This window comes from Lithobates pipiens, unplaced genomic scaffold (genome assembly GCF_037356315.1).
Source record: "Lithobates pipiens isolate NorthernLeopardFrog02 unplaced genomic scaffold, aLitPip1_a1.2 Scaffold_8, whole genome shotgun sequence".
NCBI classification, from domain to species: domain Eukaryota; kingdom Metazoa; phylum Chordata; class Amphibia; order Anura; family Ranidae; genus Lithobates; species Lithobates pipiens.
Window position 1 is genome coordinate 668,427,320 of NW_027507903.1, and position 23,480 is coordinate 668,450,799.

A 23,480-nucleotide genomic window follows, 5' to 3' on the forward strand; every position below is an offset into this window, starting at 1 on the left:
TCTGGGCACCAACGCCAGAACTGTGTCCCTGCCCTCCAAATGCACCCTCAGCTGGAAGACACGCCATAACCAGCCCTTAACCACCCAATCACAAGGCAAACCACAATGATGTTGAGGCTTAAACATGCAGAGCATAAACTGTTTATTAGGTACCGCACATACACATTTAAACACAGTTATTGACACTCCCCTTAGCCTTGTCATAAAGGGGGTAGAACCATTGGGAACTCGACACTCGACAAAAACTACAGTTGAAACACATAAAGGGATTATGACACGCTGGCAGCCCCTCCATACACATCCGCTGGGATGCGTCTCCACATATTTTGCCTATGTGCCATGACATAGCATAATTAAACACAATAAAAAGAGGGGGAGGATGGGGAGAAGGGATGCAACTTATATAGGGACATCATTACATTATCCCAATGCCATTTTGTCCCCAAGTCTCTTGTTCTCTGCTGAGAAATAGTCTGTGGGTAGGAGGCCAGCCCACAGACCCCTCCAAAACATACTGTGACATTGGGTTTGGTCACATAGTGTATATCAAAAAAACCTGTAACATCATACACAACGTAAGATCAATCCTAAATTCAATAATTCCACTCATAAAAAATAACAATTCTATGGGACACAGACATCTCACATCCCCCCACCTACCAGAATACTCAATCTAGATATTTGTAGCATGGCCAGTAATGGTCTTTACTTAATGTGGCATAATGATAGTAGAAAAATGCTGATTGAGGATGGAATTTGTATCTCAATGTCACACAATGGCTTCTTCAGGAATAACCGAGTATATCCCAATAGTTAAGCCCACAGGTGGGAATGGTGTCCATCAGGGTCACCAACAGGGGAAAAACTAAGGATGCCCTAAGCAGCTCTACCATTGGGAGAGGAAAACGGTCATCCAAGGGGCCAAGGCAGACAAGGAAATAAAGATTCTGCTATTTTCAATGTTCCAAAGCTATTCCACTCCACCAATGCTATGTGTATGGAAATACAAATCCAAAACAGTTATAGAAGCACTCACGGGTCTTGCAGAGGAGATACATCAAAACAAATTGTCGATGTTTCGATAAAGCTCAGTCCACCTTTCTCAAGCCGATGGACTGAGCTTCATCGAAATGCCAACAATAAAAACCGATGCTGTTTTGATCTATCCCCTCTGCGAGACCAACGAGCACCTCTATCGCTGTTTTGGATTTGGATTTCTTTGCGCACCTAGGCATTTACCGTAAACATAGAGTGCTGTGGGATTGGGATTGTTGTATGAAAAGTCTTTTGCTTTGTTTTGTTGTTTTATTTGGGTATTTAACTTGGTTGGGGGAAAGGGATATTGGATGCCCATATATATATATATATATATATATATATATATATATATATACACATATACATAGCTGATCCGGCTTCACATTGGCAAATGGTTACTCATTATCTTCACAGAACAAAAAAATGGTGGACTCTAATCTTGACAGACTTTTTCACCTCAGAACTTCTCCCGCCTCTGCACTCTCCCTGCAGACTTCTACCTCCGGGACTCTTCACCTCCTGCGCAACACTTCCCTGTCACAAAAAAAAGGAGCTGCGCTAAATACAATACATAGTTATATAGTTAGTCAGGTTGAAAAAAGACACCAGTCCATCCAGTTCAACCTTAAAAACAATAAATAAATAAAATAAAAAATATCGTACAATCCAATATACCCAATTTTATACCCACAGTTGATCCAGAGGAAGGCAAAAAAAAAAAAACAGCAGAGCATGATCCAATTTGCTACTGCAGGGGAAAAAAATTCCTTCCTGATCCCCCAAGAGGCAATCGGATTTTCCCCAGATCAACTTTACCTATAAATGTTAGTACCCAGTTATATTATGTGCACTTAGGGAAGTATCCAGGCCCTTCTTAAAGCAATCTACTGAGCAGGTCATAACCACCTCTGGCGGGAGTCTATTCTACATTTTCACAGCTCATACTGTGAAGAAACCTTTCCGTATTTGAAGATGAAATCTCTTTTCCTCTAGATGTAAAGCATGCCCCTGTGTCCTCTGGGTTGACCATACAGAGAATAACTCAACACCAAGTTCACTATATGGACCCCTTATATATTTGAACGTGTTGATCATATCCCCCCTTATTCTCCTCTTAACTTTCCCAAAGAAAGTGACAAGTGAAAAAGCCTCCACCACAGAAAACACTGCCGCTTACCGGAACACGGTGGTCCCTTACTACAGGGGACCACACCAAGCAGATGACTGTAAACCCCAGCCCGGGATCTCTCTGGCACTCAGTGGGCTCCTCAGCCTCAATGGGAATAGTCCATAGGTGGGTCAATTCAAATTTGTTGTGCAATCCCCATAAAACAACAAAGGCTCACATGGCGTAAAACCATAAATGTATCTTGCAAGCTGCACACAGGGTGGATATGGATCACCAATCAAGCAATCAGCCGTCACAAGGGATAAGAAGACCACTGTGGGGATAAGCTCAGACCTGCCATATGGATGTGTATAACCAGCAGCGTCTCCAGTTATCACACCTGCTCTCACAGAGCTAGCAAGAAACCAAATCAGGACGGGGTGGGCAGCCAGGGCGGTGCAGGCTTTTTCACTTGTCACTTTCTTTGGGAAATCCAGCGCTATATCACCATTGAAGAATCACAGCTTTTTACATGGATTTTGATTTTTACATGTTATGGTTTTTGATTAATATATATGATCATCATCATCACTTATGGACTTTTTTCACTCAGTCACATGATTGCTTTATTGAGTTTGTTATCTTGAACTCCATTCTAGTTGTTATTATGTATTCAAGTGACAGCACTTATTTATTGATGCATACCATTATCAATTATTGATATTTCATTATTTCACTAGTTCAACACGGTTCACATTTACTCTGTTAATTTTATTGCGGCACACTTTTCGTTTAATTTGTAGAACATTGTGCATCATTGTATTTAGCGCAGCTCCTCTTTTTTTTGTTTATTTATGTTGGTGTTGTATAACATCTTGAGCCGCAGCTTCCAATTTACTTAAATAGCGCAGTTTTTTTCTTAATATAATTCCCTGTCACAGCATTAGCCATCCTGTCCCACCATTTTGAGCAGACTAGGCCTCACTCTGAATAAATTCCTAGCTGAAACTTCTCTTGATGAATAATAGGCCAGGGGCCTGCAGTGCACCTTCTTGATGGCCCTGAACGTTTGATTAATAAAGCATAGTCCTCAGACTGCAGCGACTTGACACAAAACCCCACAGTCTCTCCTCTGGCTCTGCACCCAGCTCCCCTGGCATGTTTCTTCCACATCTCCACTGTGCTTCACTCACTGACTCCTGCCCTGAGTCCTTCTTGAAAGATTTACCCAGACTGTGCGGACCAACTGCTCCTTCAGCTCCTGTTCCAGGACACCTCCCCATGACCATGTAAGCAGAGACTCTATCCCAGCTCCCGAGCCTCTGCAGGGTGCACCCCCCCCCCCCCCAGATGGGGGTGTTTCTCCAGCACGCAGTCTAGCACTCCATCTTTCAATTCACCCAGCCCACAACTCCTCCCCAGCAGACTGACTGTGAGTATATGCAAGAGGCCTGGCCCTGCCAATCCTAGTTGGGAATTGGTCAGGGCTCCTCACATGTACTCCATGCCACTTCAACTCTCAGCCCTGCCCCTCTTACAGAAAATTCTCACTGAAGGCAGGGGAGGTGCCCAAAAAACCTTAAAGGTTTTGGGACGTTCAAGAACTCCCAGAACAAGTCATCTTCCCACTCTCCTCGTGAGCTCTCTATGATGTTCATGATCTGAGAGGGGACATAAGGGTAGTCAAGACCCCACTCCAAAGTGACCCTGCGTTGAACCTCCCTCTGAAAGCGAGAGAGTCATGGCAGCTCCTTAGGCTTTCCTAACACAGGAATCCTGGGCCTTTATTACCCACTGCCTGTAGGTGGGTACTCTGGTCTGGGTAGTGGAAGGTCGACTTATAAAGAGTCTACTGTTGAAAATTGGAGTCCATACTGGGGGCTGTGGTTCTTCCATGGCCTCTGAATGGGTCTCTGTGGAATGGGAGTCTCCTGTCTCCCACTCCTTCTCACTGGAGCTCTCCTCAGGTGACGACCAGGCAAACAGTCTTTCAATGGACCTGAATCTTCCCAGTATTCTGGGGGAATCCCAATCAATGACCCGGCCCTTGCTCACCTCATCCAGCTCACCTGGAGGCTCTTCTTCCTTCAGCATGGGCTCCTTCTGGACGGGCACAACAAAGGACTTATAGCAGGCTGACTCTTCAGGTGCACACTGGCACTTGCAGTCACTGGGCCCCTGGCCAGGCCATGGGTCTCAGCATCCTCTTCTCCCTGTATGTCCAGGAACTGTGTAGAAGAAACGCCTGGCAGCAATACCTCTCCACCTCTGGCTGGTGATCCTTGGCCCTCTCCAACCCTTCAAGCCTCCTGCGGCTGTGGCACAAAAAGTCCTGAAAGCAGGTTGGTAAGGTAGTACCTGGATTCCTGCTGCACAGGCCCCAGCTGGGTTAGTGGTTCTCCACAATGGCCACACTGAGCCCAGGCATTGACTTCCGCTGTTGGGATGTTGCACCTGGGACAGAGTAGACAGGGCTCCTCATATGTACTCCATGCCACTCCAACTCTCAGCCCTAAGTCCTTCCTGAACATTCTCACTGAAAGCAGGGGAGGTGCCCAAAAGTTGAAGTACATGTAGCCCAGGGGTTGCTACTAAAGTTATTATGTAGCACTGACCCCCTAAGGAGCTGCTGATAATTGTTTGGGTCTGCACTCTGCCTCTCAACCCCAGGGAATGGACTCGACCCCCTTGGCACAACTGTGTAGTAATGTTAGTGTAAGACCCAATGGTAAAGAGCAACACAATAATGACACAATGTATTGTATAGTTACCGTCACCCGGGTATCTGTCACTCCACCAGCTGTAGCAACAGATAGAGTCTCACACCAATTGTAAATTAACTGCATAAACAGTTTACTGAAAGAATTTGTTCAATACATTAGACACAGTGGTAATCACAATGTAAAGAGTAAAAGTGATAACAATCAAAGTGTAGATGAAACCCAAAACTCAATATTCGCTTGAGGAGCATATGCGGACAGGCAGAGGTTGGGACTTGTATCCAATATGATAACTTCCTTACACTGAACACAGTCCCACTCCCTCCTCAGAGGACACTCACATTGAATAGGCAGTACACTATCAGATACAATGCAGCAGTCTAATACAGTACATATATCAATGTCATATGTTCAAGGGCTCCCCCTAGGTTGTAATGCAGTTCTCAGGATATGTATAACGAGGTAAACGCTTTATACTGAATAGTAAAGTCTCTCGTCTTCTTCCTCTTCAGCTAGCTTATTAAACTGCAGTATTTGTAATCCAGGAAACAAGTGAGTAGCAAATTATAGTAAAGGTGATGTGTAGATAACTGTGTTCTCAGTTATATAAAGCACATGTATAACTTCTTCCTTGCTGGCACATGCAACTCAAAATTAGCTTTGTAGTACAGGGAAACGAACTCTGAGATTTCCCTGCACACAGTCTTTGAATAAGTAAAGCCGTCTCTGTGGGACTACAGGTCTCACCAGCCTTCTGGGACCTATTTGCACAGTAACAAAGTATTAAATCAATCTGGGCAAGTGTCCCGCTCACCATACAAGGCCCAGATGCTTGTACTGCTCCGCTTCTGATATCTCAGTCCTGCTCCAAGCTGGCACCGTCACACCGGATCCTCCATCTGATGGTTGGTGACTGCAATGCAAGAGACTTTCGGGTTATCTTGAGCCCTCCGATTCGTCCACACACTGATCCAACACACAGTGTTCCAGAATTCCTTGGAGGCCACGCAATTCCGCTCCGCGCCACACAGGCTGCAGTCTTCCAATCGCATACCCACAGCTCCCTGCAGGCAGGTCTTGAAAGGCATCCCAGCAAGAGGGCAGAAACACGCCACGTCTGTCCCTTTTATATCCTTACCCAGCAGGCTGCTCTGTGACTTGGGCTTGTGGGTAAGTGAGCTAGGCATCGTGGGTAGGTAGTTACCAAACTGAGTTAAAGCGGAAGTCTGCCGGGACTCCGCGTTTTTTTTTTTTTTTAAAGTCAGCAGCTACAAATACTGCAGCTGCTGACTTAGTGAAATAGCTGAAATAGTGACACTTACCTGTCCAGCGCGCCCGCGATGTCGGCACCCGAAGCCGATCTCTAGATCGACACTCGAGTGCTGCCGCCGCCATCTTGGGTATGGGAATCAGGAAATGGAGCCTTTCGGCTTCATTTCCCGGTTCCCTATTGCGCATGCGCGAGCCGCGCTGCGCAATGAGGACGGTCCCCGCTGCCTCTGGGATCTGTGTGTTTCCCAGCAGGCAGCGGGGCACTTGCGGAAGGGGGCGGGCACTTGCGGAAAGGGGCGTAATGTACGCCCCTTTCCGCAGAGAGCTAGCCCGGAAGTGGGTGCAGTTACCTGGATTATCCAGGTAACTGCACCCCCCTCCCCCCCTGAAAGGTGCCAATTGTGGCGCCGGAGGGGGGGAGGAATCCGATGAGCGGAAGGTCCATTTTAGGGTGGACCTCCGCTTTAAACATATGAGTCTCCTCCTCATTAAACTACACAGTCCATAAAGCATTGCAGCGCTGTCTCTCAAGCATTGAAGGAAATATCTCTTGACTGAGTTTTAACATAAACAAGGACACTAGAGAGAGCCATTCCCTTACTTAAGGTACAACACAGTGTTCAGTATGGAAACTTTGGCAAACCCCTGCGTTACATTATTTTGAGTCGTTTATTGTTTCTTAAGTAAGGGTTTGACTCCCTCTAGTGACTGCTGAACTCTGTCAGGATGTTTTCCTTCTGTTTAAGAAGCAAGCAGCCATGCATTGTGGTATATGTAGTTTGGATGAGGAAGTGACTCATGTTGTTTGAATCAGTTTGGGACTACAGGACCCACAATGCCAAGTCACGAAACAGCCTGCTGGGAAGAGAGATAAAAGGACAGGCGTGGTCTGCTTTTGGTCTCTCTGGATGCCATTCAACTGCCAGCAGGAGGTCTATGTGTGTGACCAGGTGTGAGAGACTGCGGCCTACAGCAGAGGGCCGGATTGCCCACATCAGAGGGATCTTTGCGGACGGCCCTGCTAATCGAGCATGTGGATCGGCCTGCGCTTCAGAACATTTAAAGCCATGTGCTTTCCTGCCCATCAGGAGTAGCAGCACATAGTGGTGCCATCTTCACTGACAGAAGCACCAGAAGGAGAGGGAGTCTACCAGCCTGCTGGGATCCACAATGGTGAGAGGGCACCTGCCATTCCAAGTAGTAGGGATGGCCTTGCGGTTCGCCTGATGGTCGGTTCGTGGCAAATTTTGCGTGTTCGCGATTCGCCAAACCGGTGGACTTCTGGCGCTGTTTGCGTGGCGGACATATGCATTTACATTGTGAAAAAACTTTGACCCATGATGACACATCCATCATGGGGTACAGGACAGCCAATTGAGACATTTCAGCACATGGGCAATTGGACATTCCCCCTAACTTATAAATAGACCTGATCTGGCAGCCATTTTACATTCTGTCTTTTGTCAGTGTAGGGAGAGGTTGCTGTGTGGAGCAGGGACAGACTGTAGTGACACAAATCACTAGCTATTAGGTCCACAAAAGTCCTTTTAAGGACTGGTATAGGTGTACAGTATATAGGGTTCTGGTGCACTGCTGCTGACTGCTGTGCTGCTGATTGCTGAGTGCACTGCTGACCGATTCTGCAGCTGTCTTTTGTCAGTGTAGGGACAGGACACTGTGTGGAGCAGGGACAGTCAGTTTAATCACTAGCTATTACTATTAGATCCACAAAGGTCCTTTTAAGGACTGGTATAGGTGTACAGTATATAGGGTTGTACACGTATAATATACTTTCTTTCATATATAGAAAGCATATTATACTTGACTGCTGAGCTGAGTGCTGACCGATTCTGCAGCTGTCTTTTATCAGTGTAGGGACTGAGGTACAGTCTGCAAATCACTAGCTACTAGGTCCACAAAGGTCCTTTTAAGGACTGGTGTAGGTGTACAGTATATAGGGTTGTACACGTATAATATACTTTCTTTCAAATATAGAAAGCCTATTATACTTGACTGCTGAGCTGAGTGCTGACCGATTCTGCAGCTGTCTTTTATCAGTGTAGGGACTGAGGGACAGTCTGCAAATCACTAGCTACTAGGTCCACAAAGGTCCTTTTAAGGACTGGTATAAGTGTACTATTTGGTGTGCAGTATATAGAGGTGTAATACACGTATAAAATACTTGCACATATAGAAAGCATAGTATAGTGCATTTCCACTGTGCAGCATTGTGACTGCTGAGCGGTTCTGCAGCAATACTACAAAGAGTGACAAACGCAATTTAAAAAAAAGTATTATAACTGGTGTGATAGACCAGTGGCCCCCAAAAACAACAGATTGAAGCAGGGTGTTATATACCTTCTTCCACATACATACTGCACTTTTCTAGAGACTTTTGTCACAGGGTCATTAAAAAAATTACAGGCAGAGGAAGAGGCAGGCCCTTCCGCAAGGGTGGTGGGGAAGGGCAGGAGCAACAGACTTGAGCCAAAGTGGCAAATTACAGAAGGTGCATGCGATTACGTCAAAGGATGCACCAGACTTGGTTGAGTGGCTCACTCAGCCTTACTCTTCTGCACCCTCCTCATCCTCTCAATCTGCACCCTCTTCACTCTCTGCTGTGTGCACCCCCAAAGACACTACCACCAACACCACCACCACCACATACCTTCCGCTTGAGTCACAGGAATTATTTTCTGATCCATCACAAGATATTTCCGATGCGCAGCCATTCTTGGCATTGGATCAGGAAGAGGAGGTAGCAACAACCGCCACTCATCAGTCTGACGACAGTACCCAGATCAGCCCAAGGAGGTTGGTCCCCGCTGTTGCTGCCTGCTCCGAGATCTCTAATTATAGCTGTGGGGAAGGTGACGTAGATGATGACGTGTCTAGTGATGTCACGTGGTTGCCCAAAAGAGAGGAAGAGGAGGAGGGGAGTTCAGAGGGAGATTTGGACCAGCAGATAGGGAGGTGAAGCAGGCGGAACTTAGATTGCCCAGGAGGGACAAAGCAGACTGCTAATGTATCAGGAGCGAGGCATTAACCATGTACGGTCACATCTGGCGCTCCCAGGACGCCGGCACATGGCTCCGCAGTGTGGGCTTTTTTTAACGTGTCCGCTGCTGACAATAGTGTTGCTATCTGCAATCTTTGCAGTCAACACATAAGCCCAACACTCACCTAGGGACGACCGCCTTAAGAAGGCACATGAGCTGCCATCACCGAGCCCAGTGGGAGCAACGGATCCCACAAAGCCACACTCCAGGCTCTCACCGTCCAGCTTCGTCTTCTACTTCTCCTCTCTCCTCACAATTGTCCTCCACTCCACCTTCCATCATGCCGTCCTCACGTTTTTCTGCAAAAAGGCAGGCTTCCGTGGGTCAAATGTTCGAGCGTAAAAAAATGATGATGCTAGATAACCCTCTTGCTCAATGATGGACCGCTGGCTTGTCAGAACTGATAGCCCGCCAACTACTGCCATATAAACTGGTGGACTAGGAGGCCTTTCGAAAATTTGTGGCCATTGGAACACCACAATGGAAGGTCCCCGGAAGGAAGTATTTCTCACAGAAGGGCATCCCAGAGCTATATGGCCATGTTCAGCGGCAAGTAAATGCATCTCTGGCACACAGTGTCGGTGCCAAGATACATCTGACCACAGACACGTGGTCTAGCAAACACGGGCAGGGAAGGTATATAACTTTTACTGCCCACTGGGTGAACCTTCTGACGGCCGTCAAGCATAATATAACCCGTGTCACCCGTGTAAATTTGGTTTTACCGTCACGGATTACATGCAGGCCTGCCTCTTCTTCTCCTCCTCCTACTCCATCCTCCTCCCTCTCCTCCTCGGCTGACTCCTCCTTTTCCGCTGCTAGCGTCTCTTCCGCTGCGCCGCGCAAGCTCCCCAGAACCTATTCGACATGCCAGGTGAGACGTTGCCATGCTGTGCTGCGTCTGTTGTGCCTGGAAGCCAAGAGCCACACTGGTCCTGCACTCCTTTCAGCTTTGCGTTCACAGGCAGATCAGTGGCTAACACCGCTCAATTTGACAGTTGGTAAAGTGGTGTGTGACAACGGTGCCAATCTGTTTAGCGCATTGAAACAGGGCAAAATTACACATGTGCCATGCATGGCGCACGTCTTAAACTTGGTCATGCAGCGATTCGTTGTCCAATACCCTGGGGTCCAGGACATCTTGCGGCAGGCAAGGAAAATCTCGGCCCATTTCAGAAGATCTTACACAGCCATGGCTCGCCTTGCTGACATTCAGCGGCAACACAATCTGCTGGTCAGATGTCTTATTTGTGATTGCCCGACGCGATAGAACTCAACCTTCTATATGCTTGATAGGCTGCTCCAGCAGAAACGTGCAGTTAACGACTACCTGTACGAACTCTGCGGCAGAACAGGTTCTGGGAGCTTGGTTTTTTTCACCGCGCCAGTGGCTGCTCATGTGCGACGCATGAAGACTTCCGCGGCCATTTGATGAGATCACCAAACTGGTCAGTCGCAGCCATGGCGCCATCAGTGACATGGTACCTTATGCCTTCTTTATGGAGCGTGCATTGCATCGTGTCATTGATCAAGCCGGGGAGGAGCAGGAAGATGAGGAAGTTGCAATGCTGGAGGAATTCCCAGGGGGGGCTACTCTATCTGAGACAAGTCAACAACAGGAGTCTGAAGAGGGGGTCAGAGGAGGATGGTGCTGGGGCGGATGAGGAGGAGCAAGAAGAGCATGCTTTAAACCTTTCTGGGATCCCTGTTGTTGTGCGTGGATGGGGAGAAGAGAACGAGGAGGACGACATTATCCTGGATGATGAGCAGGAGCCAGGCCACCACGCCGATTCCAGTTTAGTGCAAATGGGGGCCTTCATGCTCCAGTGTTTTAACAGGGACCCCCGTATAAAAAGCATAAAGGTCAAGGACCAGTACTGGGTGGCAACGTACTTAGACCACCGGTACAAACACAAAATGGCGGAAATGTTTCCACCGTCACAGAGGGCTGTCAGAATTCCAGGCCTTGCTTCGAGAAATGCTGCATTCTGCTTTCGCGTGTGCTGGAAGAGGAGGAATTCCCACTCCCAGAGAAAGAGTTGCGGGTACCAATCCAACAGCGCCTGCAAGAAGAGGGCGGTTTGAAGATGTGTTGGTGACTTCTGATATGAGGTCATTCTTTCAGCCGACCCATCGACTGGTCTCATCCGGATCCAGCATCAGGGAACGCCTAGACCAACAGGTGTCCGACTACATCGGGTTAACGGCCGATGTGGACGCTCTGAGGAGTGATGAACCCCTGGACTACTGGGTGGGCAGGCTTGACCTCTGGCCAGAGCTTGCGCAATTTGCAATGGAACTGTTGGCTTGCCCCTCGTCCAGTGTCCTGTCCGAAAGGACGTTCAGCGCAGCAGGGGGTATCGTGACCGATAAGCGCACTCGCCTTGCTCACGACAGTGTTGACTACCTGACATTTATAAAAATGAATGAGGCATAGATCGTTTCCCTTGCGTTCAGTGGAGAGGGGAGGGGGCTCGATCCGTGCAGCCAGTGAAGCAGCTTCTCTCTTCACAATTCTGAAGCTGGAGTTAGCTGTATGGATCGGCCTCTCCCCTCTCCACTGAACACATGGCGCCGCTTCTGTGCATGTGTGCAATGATGTCACTTTCCTCATCACAAACTTTCACATATTTCGGCTACATGCCTGGACCCACCTTCTCCCTTGCTGTAGCATTCCTAGCCCTCTAATACTCTAGACATGGTGCTGGCTGTCATACTCCTCTACCAGGGGAGGCACACTGTACATTTTTGCTCTGCGCACGCCATATTTTTCCTTTTTATCTATGCCACGCTTACAAATGCATGCCATGCCCCCTAATTATAACAAGACTCCGCCTACAGCCAAAAATGTGTCCCTATACATTTTTTACAATGTTGGCAACTATGGGGAAGATATTCAATACATGTGTTAAAAGTATTGAAGACCTATCTCCCTGTGCACCTGTTCCCATATACCCCCTTCAGGTTGCTACCACGTACAAGTGTATGATATAATTGCACTTAATAATACTTCTGTCAATCCTAACCTGTGTTCATTCATTGTTTAATCATACCATTTCCTTGTGTTATTTTTTACCATAGTAAACATATCTGAGTGGTTCATTGATATTTTATGTGAGTCTCTATTTACTACCATGGCTGGTGATGTGACAGAACCCAGGGCCTCGGTAAATACTTCATGGTTTATCATTACTGTGTTTTCTCTCTATTGCTGGGTTCCACACTAATATTATCAAGTAGGTGTGCCAGAGGGGTTGGGACCTTTCATTCGTGGTTGAGAGGCAGAGTACAGAACCAAACATACATGAAGCGGCTCCTCCGAGGGTTAGCGCTACATACATGTCAGTCACACCCACTGCTACACTAACCACTCCCTGCCCCCAGATCAAAAACAAACAGGCCTAGCTCGTAGCATAGGCCTGCCTAAATTTACCTGCACTGGCAGAACCTACAAACACTACACCTCTAGCACCTACCTATGGTAGAGAGTGCTACATGTGGGAACACAGTTATTTGTTTGCAGCCATTCACATTTGTAGTGTAAGGAGCATATACTATCAGGTAGCACAGGATTGCACTCTATATTTTGGGGGTACCAGATTTGCAGTATATGTGTGCCATGTATAGTGTGAGGAGACTCGGACTACACCCCTTTTCAGCACGATGTAGCCACGTCCACCTTTCACTTAGTGTGCCGCATTTCTTCTCTATACTAATCTTTATCTCTCTTCTAATGTTGGGAGATATGATTATGTTTATTACTGCAAGAAAAACCTCCCTCCTCTGTACTCTGATCAAATATTATTGACATGGCCCAGCCTCACCCTGTCTAGAAGAATGTGACCAACCCAACTCCATTCTTCCCCAGTGCCAGAGACCTTCACTGTCATTTTTCTCCTCAGTGAACGATGGCGTCTGCTAATCTGAGAGCTGAGTTGGAATGTTCCCTCTGTCTGAACATTTATACAGATCCTGTAATGCTGAAATGTGGACACAACTTCTGCCAGGTCTGTATTGGTCGTGTGATTGATACACAGGGGGGGTTTGGACGATATTCCTGTCCTGAATGCAGAGAGAAGTTTCAGGATTGGCCTGCACTGCAGAGGAACATGAAACTACGTAACATAGTGGAGAATTTCCTGTCTGCTCGGCCAGGTCAGGAGGAGTCCGTAGTCTCCTGTACTTACTGTGTGGACTCTCCTGTACCTGCTGTTAGATCCTGTCTGCTCTGTGAGGTTTCTCTGTGTGATAAACACTTAAGAGTCCACAAAAAGTCCCCAGAACACGTCTTATGTGACCCCACCTTGTCCATGGAGAGCAGGAAATGCTCCGTCCATAAGAAGATCCTGGAGTATTACTGCACTGAGGATGAGACCTGTATCTGTATGTCTTGTTGTATGATTGGAGGACATAAAGGACATGAGATGCAGTCACTGGATGAGGCTTTTGAGAAGAAGAAGAAGACACTGAGGAATGTTCTGCAGAAACTTCTGACAAAGAGAGAGGAGACGGAGGAAAGAGTCCAGAGTCTGCAGGAACACAGGAGGAAAGTAGAAGAAAAAGCAGCTGGTGACACAGAGAGAGTCACTGTCCTGTTTAGAGATCTCAGGAGACGTCTGGAAGACCTGGAGAAGAGAGTCCTGAGGGAAATCTCTGGGAGGGCAGAGCGGATCTCCATCTCCATCCGGGATCTGGAAATAAAGAAGGAGGAGCTGTCCAGGAAGTTGCGTCACATTGAGAAGCTGTGTAACGTGACGGATCCACTGACTGTCTTACAGGAATCAGACACAGGTGACTTGTGTGATACTGAGGATGGAGATAATGAGGACAGAGAGAGACATGAGGAGCTCCTCCATGATGGGGGTCTGGATGTGGATGGGATATCACACACATTACACACATTATTTGATATAATAACAGAGGTAAATGTATCCTCCTATATACAGGGAGCTGCAGACATATTACTGGATGTAAATACAGCTCATAATAATCTCCATATATCAGATGACAGGAAAACTGTATCCTGGTCAGATAGAAAACAGAATCGTCCAGAAACACCAGAGAGATTTCAGGATTGTTATCAGGTGTTGAGCAGTCGGAGTTTCTCCTCAGGGAGACATTACTGGGAAGTGGATGTCGGGGGATCAGATGGATGGGTAGTCGGGATGTGTTACTCCAGTATAGGCAGGAGAGGATGGAAGTCAGGGATTGGAAATAACAACAAGTCCTGGGGTTTGGTCAGGTCTGGAAATCAATATGGGGTAGTACCTGACAATAAACAAATCCCTTTGCCCACCAATATCTCCAGTAACAGAGTCAGGATATATCTGGATTATGAGGTCGGACGGATCTCCTTTTATGATCTGTGTGACCCGATCGGACATCTCCACACCTTCACCACCACCTTCACTGAGCCCCTCCATGCTGGGATATGGGTAGTGGGAGGTTCTATAAAGATATGTGGGGGGAATCGGAATATGTAAGAAGGAGTGATGTGATTTGGTGGAATATTCAGCCAATGGGATTAAAGCAGTGAGTGGGGCTTCAGTTGGTGTCCTGCAGGCTTTTCTACTATAAATAAATATAAGTGAGTTTCTCCCTCTATTACTAATCACTGTGAATGGATACAATATCTGCCCAACTGCTGGGCATGTTCCTATTTATTATTGAGGATAGGTGCGGCCTCTATCTATCTACTGTATGCTAGGACAATCTGCCATATTACTTTGTCTGTAGTTCTTGCCCGGAAAATGATCATGTGCGTGACATAAGCAATCTCCCTCCTCTTGCCCCTTCCCCATGTGCAACCACACTGGGTGGCAGCCATAGGAGGACACAGAGGTTGCAATGCAGTCACTGTCATGGGTTTGTATGTGATCACCTCTCCTCTCTTTCCTTCTTCCTATTCCATACAGTCTATACTAAATAAAGATTACATTTCCAGCCAAAACCTTGTTCTTAATTGTTGATGGAGTGGGGGAGGGTTAGAACCCCAGTCAGATTTTTATATATCTGTGTCCTGTGATATATCCCACATTGACTTTCACCAAGGCTGCTGATTGATATAGTCCAAATGAAAAGCCCACTGGGACACACACAGTGCTAGCCCCCTGGCTTGCCTACATGGTAAATTGTCAAAATAAGAAATGGCTGCACCTCACGTGGGCTCCAAGTAAGGTTTATTGGAATATGAAAATATGCAAAAGGACACCAGAAGACACCAGCAGTGGTCAATGTAGATACTTTTCACACAACAGAAATGTTCTTACTCATTACCATGATAATTTATTAGGCACATGTTGTGTGAAACGCGTCTACCTTGACCACTGCTGGTGTCATTTTGGATATTGTCATATTCCAATAAACTTTACTTGTAGCCCACATGAGGTGCAGCCGATTCTCATTTTGCTGAATGATATATTCCACCCTTATCCATCCCACTGGAGCGAAGACTACATAGGAGCACTGGACATGTAGTCTCTGTGTTACAGCTTAAAGTCTCTTCTGACTGTGGATCCTTATTCCAGGATTTAAAGTTTGATGAGCCTGAACTTAGAGCACAATTTCTTGTTAAAAACATATGAAGAAATGATCCAGAGATTTACTAGTGAAAGAAAAATGGGATTCATCACTAATATAATGATATAACAATAATAAAGTATGATTACTAGAACTGGAATGTTTCTCCACTATAATGTGTCCCCATAGAATGGATCACCAATAGAATTCAATGGGATCACTTTTATAATGGATCCTAATATAATGTGTCCCCATAGAATGGATCACTGATAGAATTCTATGGGATCACTTTTATAATGGATCCTAATATAATGCGTCCTGATAGAATGGATCACCATTAGAATTCTATGATATCCCTTTTATAGTGGATCCTAATATAATATGTCACCATACAATGGATCACCAATAGCCCCTGTACACACGGTCTGAGATTTCCACAAACAAATCCGTCGGATTTTGCCCGTTGGATTTTTTCCGTCGGGTCTTGTCCGAAACTGTTGCATACACACGGTCGGACTAAGTTGGCGAAAAATTCCGATCTTTCAGAACGTGATGACGTAATTTCGTTACCATGGGACTACATTCAGGCTAGTAGCCAATAGCTTTGATGTAGGAATTTGATCTGAGCATGCGTGGCACTTGGTCCGATCAAAATTCTCTACACATGATGGAGTATGTCCGATCGGCCCAGTTGGTCGGGAAATATTTCCAACATGTTGGAAAATTGGGTCCGACGGATATTCTGACGGAATCAGTCCGATGCATACCACACACAGTCAGATTATCCAACAACACGGTCCGATAGGACACATTCCGACAGATTCTCCGACCGTGTGTACAAGGGCATAGAATTCTATTGGATCGCTTTTATAGTGGATCCTAATATAATGTATCATTGTGATGGTGTATCTTATAATCACTAGATGTGTCCTGGACTGATGATGGAAGTAGAATTAGGAAAGGAGATGTTAATATGAATATAAAGTTTTTCTCTATTGTACATGTGAAGTGTTGGTGATAGAACACATAAATAATACAATTTAAATTTATTGATGAATGCTGTGTGATTTCTGTGGTGCTGATCAGTGTGGGGGGTGTCGGGGTGTCAGTGAGTGGGGGTGAAGGTATCTGTGCTGATAGATCAGTGTGTATGGTGAGGGTTGTGTATGGTGTGGGTTGTGTATGGTGTGGGTGTGTGTGTGTGTGGGGGTGGGTTAGCGGGTGGAGAATATAAAAATCGAAACATTATTTTATTAATAGTAGTGTTAGGTGAACGGTTCAGGCTGAGCAAAAGTTTGATAAAAGCAAGGGGGTTTAGGTCGCGCTATGGATTGTGGTTCGGGTAAGAGTGGCCCCTATTTTAATTCCAACCCAATGAGGGTGGGAACAAAGATAAAGTAGGGGGGAGAGAAATAGGCTTGGCGCTATACCCTTTAAAATTTAAAAATTTTGAAATTTGAAACTTAGGTACACAATTAGCAAGAAATTTCCAGCGTGCTGGATAATAAAATGAAATGAATTTGAATAAATGTGTGTGTGTCAATAAGTGTCAACAAACAATTATTATATCCTTAAAGACCATAAGTGTCATAAAAAATCATAAATTCATAAACCATAAATCAATTGTAACAGCATGCAGTATGCAAATGCAAATTATAAAGTGCAAGGTGCTGGTGAACAAATTGCAATCACTGGTGTTGTGACAGAACTATATGAGTGGGAAGTAGAGCTCAATAGTATAAAGATTAAAATATATAGATATAAAAAAAAAAAAAAAAAAAATATATATATATATATATATATATAAATAGTCCGTTTATCTGTTATACATATCGGGTCCTCACATAGTGCAACTATGGTAAAAGGTGCATATTAAATAATTAAATAAAGGTACAAAAAAGTGAAAAAATGTGGTAAAATTTTCTAGAAAAATATGGCGATATAAAAATGTAAGTAAAAATAAAAATAAAAATGAAAATGAAAAATAAAAATAAAACGTAGAGGTAGGGATTAAGATAAAGATAGTAAATAATGTCCCAAAAAGATTGGTGTCCAAAAAAGAAAAAATGGTGATAAATTAGTGGGGTGTCCTCTGTGGGTGAAAGTGAAGGGAAGAGGGAGGGTGGCTTCAACTGTTGCTCCCGGTGCTCTGTGACCACTTATGCAATTGCTCTCACCAGAGATATGACCCCTTCCGGGGTGGATCAGCCTTCACAGTATCAGCCACTGTGTTGCTCTCTGGCTTGCCTCTATTGCGGTTCTGGGAGACCCTCGTTCCTCCGTTCATATGCCGTGCTCGGTTATATGTAATGAATAAGAGGCATATCCATGGTGTAGTATGTTTTATAAAGATTCGTATTTATTATATAGGCAAAAAGTTACTCACAAACATCTGTTCGTATATGTGTTAAAAGGAAAGATCCCGTTCGGCTATCTCGCCGTCTGAGTTAGCGGTGTATGCTGTCTGGCCACGCCCTACGCGTTTCGTCATCAAAGACGTCCTCTGGAGCGGCCATCTGCATACACCTTTTCCCATATATAGGGTGTAATGTGTCACCACGCATGCGCAGAGAATCCCGTGGCCATTTTGATTGAGGGAATGCCCTCTATTGGTATTATACTAGATGTATTAGGCTAAATGCACCTATGTTGATATGAATATAGATATAAAGATATATAATGCCGGAACACATTACTCCCTAATATATAAAGGGAATTTAACATTCCGAATATTGAATACAACATGGTATAAGAAACGGAACATAAAATAAAAACAATTATAAAATAAAAATGTAATATGAATATAGCAGAATAATTTGAAACATCTTTTTTTAAAAGGATTCAAATATATTTAAAAAAAATTTTTTTTTATTTAAAAAGTTTTTATATTAAAAAAGTGTTTTTATTATTAAGATCGGAGGTTTTTAGAAGGGAATTTAAAAGGAGATTTAAAGAGGTGTTTTCCCGAAAGTTATGTATGTGCATGTTTCTTTACCTGGGGAATTTTTTGGAGGTTCCTAGAGGAGGTAATATGAATATTGGAATTATGGGCAAGGAGTGTTTATTTTGCTTGTATTTAAAATTCCTTAAAAACTAAAATTACTGGACTAATTAAAAATGGAACTAATAGATAGTGGAGAATATGGAATAAAGTAAGGTAGATGTAAAAAATGAAAAAAAAAAAAAAAAAAAAAAGGTAGGGGGGGGGGGGAATTTTATATATTTAATAGTAAAGTTGTTAAAAAAGTATGTTAAAAAAGTCCAAACACCCCGTGATAGTGTGTTCTTAATCCTTATTTGTTATGTCAAGGGAATAATTATAATTAGAGGGGATTGGAAAAGGAAGATGGACTATATATTGTATGGGAACCTTGAATGAATAACGTTCGACCCTTTTGCAAGTTGTATGGATAAGGTCAAGAGTGGGGGTAAACATAAAGATGGATTTAATGGGAATGAATATACCTTTAATATATGGCCATGTTAAAATATTAAAATATTAAAAAATATTAAAATATATGCATGTATTCTAGGCCTTGTGGTTGAATGTGTTACATTCGATCTGTGTGAAAAGTCAAGTTATTTAGGCATTAAAAATTAGTTAAAAAACAATTGAGATCTAGATCGATATTCATTCCTGCAGGATGTAAAGTTTCCATATTAAAAATCCATCTGGTTTCATTTTGTGAGACTTTTATGGTTTTGTCTTCTCCTCTCCAATGGCCTTTAATCTTATCAATTGCGTAAAAAATCATTTTTCTGGGGTCCTGATTGTGATAGTCTCTGAAATGCCGTGAGACACTATGTTTGTCATATCCGTTTTTGATGTTATTAATGTGTTCCCTAATTCTTTCGTGTAGTTCTCGCGTTTTTAACATACTTTTTTAACATACTTTTTTAACAACTTTACTATTATTATATAAAATCCCCCCCCCCCCTACATTTTATTTATTTTTTCATTTTTTACATCTACCTTACTTTATTCCATATTCTCCACTATCTATTAGTTCCATTTTTAATTAGTCCAGTAATTTTAGTTTTTAAGGAATTTTAAATACAAGCAAAATAAACACTCCTTGCCCATAATTCCAATATTCATATTACCTCCTCTAGGAACCTCCAAAAAAATTCCCCAGGTAAAGAAACATGCACATACATAACTTTCGGGAAAACACCTCTTTAAATCTCCTTTTAAATTCCCTTCTAAAAACCTCCGATCTTAATAATAAAAACACTTTTTTAATATAAAAACTTTTTAAATAAAAATTTTTTAAAATATATTTGAATCCTTTTAAAAAAAGATGTTTCAAATTATTCTGCTATATTCATATTACATTTTTATTTTATAATTGTTTTTATTTTATGTTCCGTTTCTTATACCATGTTGTATTCAATATTCGGAATGTTAAATTCCCTTTATATATTAGGGAGTAATGTGTTCCGGCATTATATATCTTTATATCTATATTCATATCAACATAGGTGCATTTAGCCTAATACATCTAGTATAATACCAATAGAGGGCATTCCCTCAATCAAAATGGCAGCGGGATTCTCCGCGCATGCGTGGTGACACATTACACCCAATATATGGGAAAAGGTGTATGCAGATGGCCACTCCAGAGGACGTCTTTGATGACGAAACGCGTAGGGAGTGGCCAGACAGCATACACCGCTAACTCAGACGGCGAGATAGCCGAACGGGATCTTTCCTTTTAACACATATACGAACGGATGTTTGTGAGTAACTTTTTGCCTATATAATAAATACGAATCTTTATAAAACATACTACACCATGGATATGCCTCTTATTCATTACATATAACCGAACACGGCATATGAACGGAGGAACGAGGGTCTCCCAGAACCGCAATAGAGGCAAGCCAGAGAGCTACACAGTGGCTGATACTGTGAAGGCTGATCCACCCCGGAAGGGGTCATATCTCTGGTGAGAGCAATTGCATAAGTGGTCACAGAGCACCGGGAGCAACAGTTGAAGCCACCTTCCCTCTTCATTTTTACTTACATTTTTATATCGCCATATTTTTCTAGAAAATTTTACCACATTTTTTCACTTTTTTGTACCTTTATTTAATTATTTAATATGCACCTTTTACCATAGTTGCACTATGTGAGGACCCGATATGTATAACAGATAAACGGACTATTTATATATATATATATATATTTTTTTTTATTTCTATATCTATATATTTTAATCTTTATACTATTGAGCTCTACTTCCCACTCATATAGTTCTGTCACAACACCAGTGATTGCAATTTGTTCACCAGCACCTTGCACTTTATAATTTGCATTTGCATACTGCATGCTGTTACAATTGATTTATGGTTTATGAATTTATGATTTTTTATGACACTTATGGTCTTTAAGGATATAATAATTGTTTGTTGACACTTATTGACACACACACATTTATTCAAATTCATTTCATTTTATTATCCAGCACGCTGGAAATTTCTTGCTAATTGTGTACCTAAGTTTCAAATTTCAAAATTTTTAAATTTTAAAGGGTATAGCGCCAAGCCTATTTCTCTCCCCCCTACTTGAGCAAAAGTTTGACCCAAATGTCGCCTGTTTGGGTGTTCTCCGAACACCCACATTTTCTGCACAGTCGATATGTTGTTAAGAAGTGGGCTGGGAAGCTGGCTGCTGTGTCCTTAACAACGGATGAGTTATTAACGGGCTTCCCGGTTGGTGACATCACAAGGGACGGGGCCATCAGGTGAAGTCACCCGGCGGAGGAGGCATTTGGTGGCCGGCCTTTGTTGCAGGTAGAACTTTTTTTTCAGGTCTGGAGTTCCAGAGGGTTTCATGATTGACGATGGATCTACATCAGGGGACATTTAAAAACATTTTTTTTTATAAATTACTTGTCAAAACCCCTTGTCATTTTTTTATTGATTTATTTATTGACAGGTTTTTTTGGTGAAAAAAACTCCATACTCTTTCACATGGGGGGGATCTGGGGGCCTCCTTGATAAAGGTGGCTTCCAGGTTATGATAAGCCGCCTGCCTATTGACCCTGACAACCTTCGGCCATGGTTGTGGGGAAGATGCGCTTGTGCCCATCATCATGGGAACAAGATGCTTTGGGGGTTTGGCTGCAGAGCCCCCCTGCCCCCAAGCACCCACCCCCATGTTGAAGGCATGTGGCCCTTCTCTGTGTAATCTTCACTTAAAGTAGAGGGAAACTACTGTTGTATTTCCTGCATACAGGTAATAATAAACCCCATTACCTTTATTTAAGAACACTTACATGGCCTTCAAACTCCAAAAAGTGTGTCTGTCTGTACGGCTGGTGGTGCAGGTAGGCATAAATTCTTTTAGGGTCAGTAATGCCTTATGCCACGTACACACGACCAGACTTTTTGACAGCAAAGGTCTGACAATTCGATTGTGTGTGGGCTCCATCGGACCTTTGCTTTTCAAAAATCCAATGGACTTTAGAAATAGAACATGTTTTAAATTTTCCCGCCGGAACTCCGCCGGACCCAGTTCCTAGCGGGAAACCCATTCGTCTGTATGCTGCTCCGACAGACCAAATACAACGCAAGGGCAGCTACAGCACCTGCCCGCGAGGATATTTCCAGCGCGACCCTATCGTGCTGGTTCTCGGCGACAGGGTACTGTACATCTCGCGCTGGCCACAATAGGAAAAACACATTTTCCTATGGCAGCAAGCGCGAGAGGGAATGCCCCTCCAAGGTCATACCAGGCTCTTAGGTCTGGGATGGATTTTAAGGGGAAGCCCCTTTGCCGAAAAAACGGCCTGGGGGTCCCCCCAAAATCCATACCAGACCCTTATCCGAGCACGCAGCACGGTCAGGAAAGGGGGTGGGGACAAGCGAGTGCCCCCCTCTCCTGAGCCATACCAGGCCGTATGCCCTCAACATGGGGGGTGTGTGCTTTGGGGAAGGGGGACGCCCTGCGGGCCCCCCCACCCCAAAGCACCTTGTCCCCGTGTTGATGAGAACATGGGCCTCTTCCCGAAAATCCTGGCCGTTGGTTGTCAGGGTCTGCGGGCAGGGCTTATCAGAATCCGGGAGCCCTCTTTAATAAGGGGGCCCCCAGATCCCGGCCCCCCACCCTATCTGAATAAGTATGGAGTACATCATACCGTTACCCATTTACCTAGGGGGAAAGTATCAATAAAAAAACACACTACAGAGGTTTTTAAAGTAGTTTATTAGGCAGCTCCGGGGGTCTTCTTCTGACTTCAGGGGTCTCTTCCGACTTCTCTGCTCTTTCCGGTTCTTCTCCAGCTCTCCGGTTCTTTTGCCGGGCTCCTCCGCTATCTTCTGCTCTTTTGACGCTCTTTAGCTAGTTGTGGTCCGGCTTTCTCCTTCGTTGTCTTTGTCTTCTTCTTCTTCCTTCTTCTGTTCTTCCAATGTTGACACGACGCTCTCACCCGCTGTAATGCCGTGGTCACAGTGCGCAACAACTTATATAGGCATAAGGGCCGGGGTCACCGGGTGATATCACCCGGTGACCCCGTCCCTTATGACGTCACAGTCCCGAGGCATGCACAAGATCAGGAAACTGATTTAGACTAGTTGTCAGGAACTGGATCACATGCTGGTGGCACTGTAGTTTCTGGACCACAAGGTTGTAGTTCCGGTGTCTCCAGCAGGTGTCTCCCAGAAGCCAGCAGATCGCAGCAATTGGTCTTCACCTGTTGCTGGCTGCTGGGAGGGTATTAGTCCCTTATCTACATTATCTACATTTTTCTCTGGGTTTAG

The 23,480-nt window shown here is 44.4% G+C and overlaps 1 protein-coding gene across 1 annotated transcript in view; it reads left to right on the plus strand.

The window, feature by feature from the left end:
• LOC143962513 (uncharacterized) overlaps positions 1-16,773 on the plus strand; it is a 38,739-nt gene extending 21,966 nt beyond the window's left edge. Inside the window, exon 2 of the mRNA XM_077471788.1 lies at positions 13,102-16,773. Coding sequence (XP_077327914.1) covers positions 13,102-14,680 — 1,579 coding nt within the window. The 3' untranslated portion in view covers positions 14,681-16,773. The remainder of the gene's footprint in view (positions 1-13,101) is intronic.
• Positions 16,774-23,480: the final 6,707 nt, after the last annotated feature.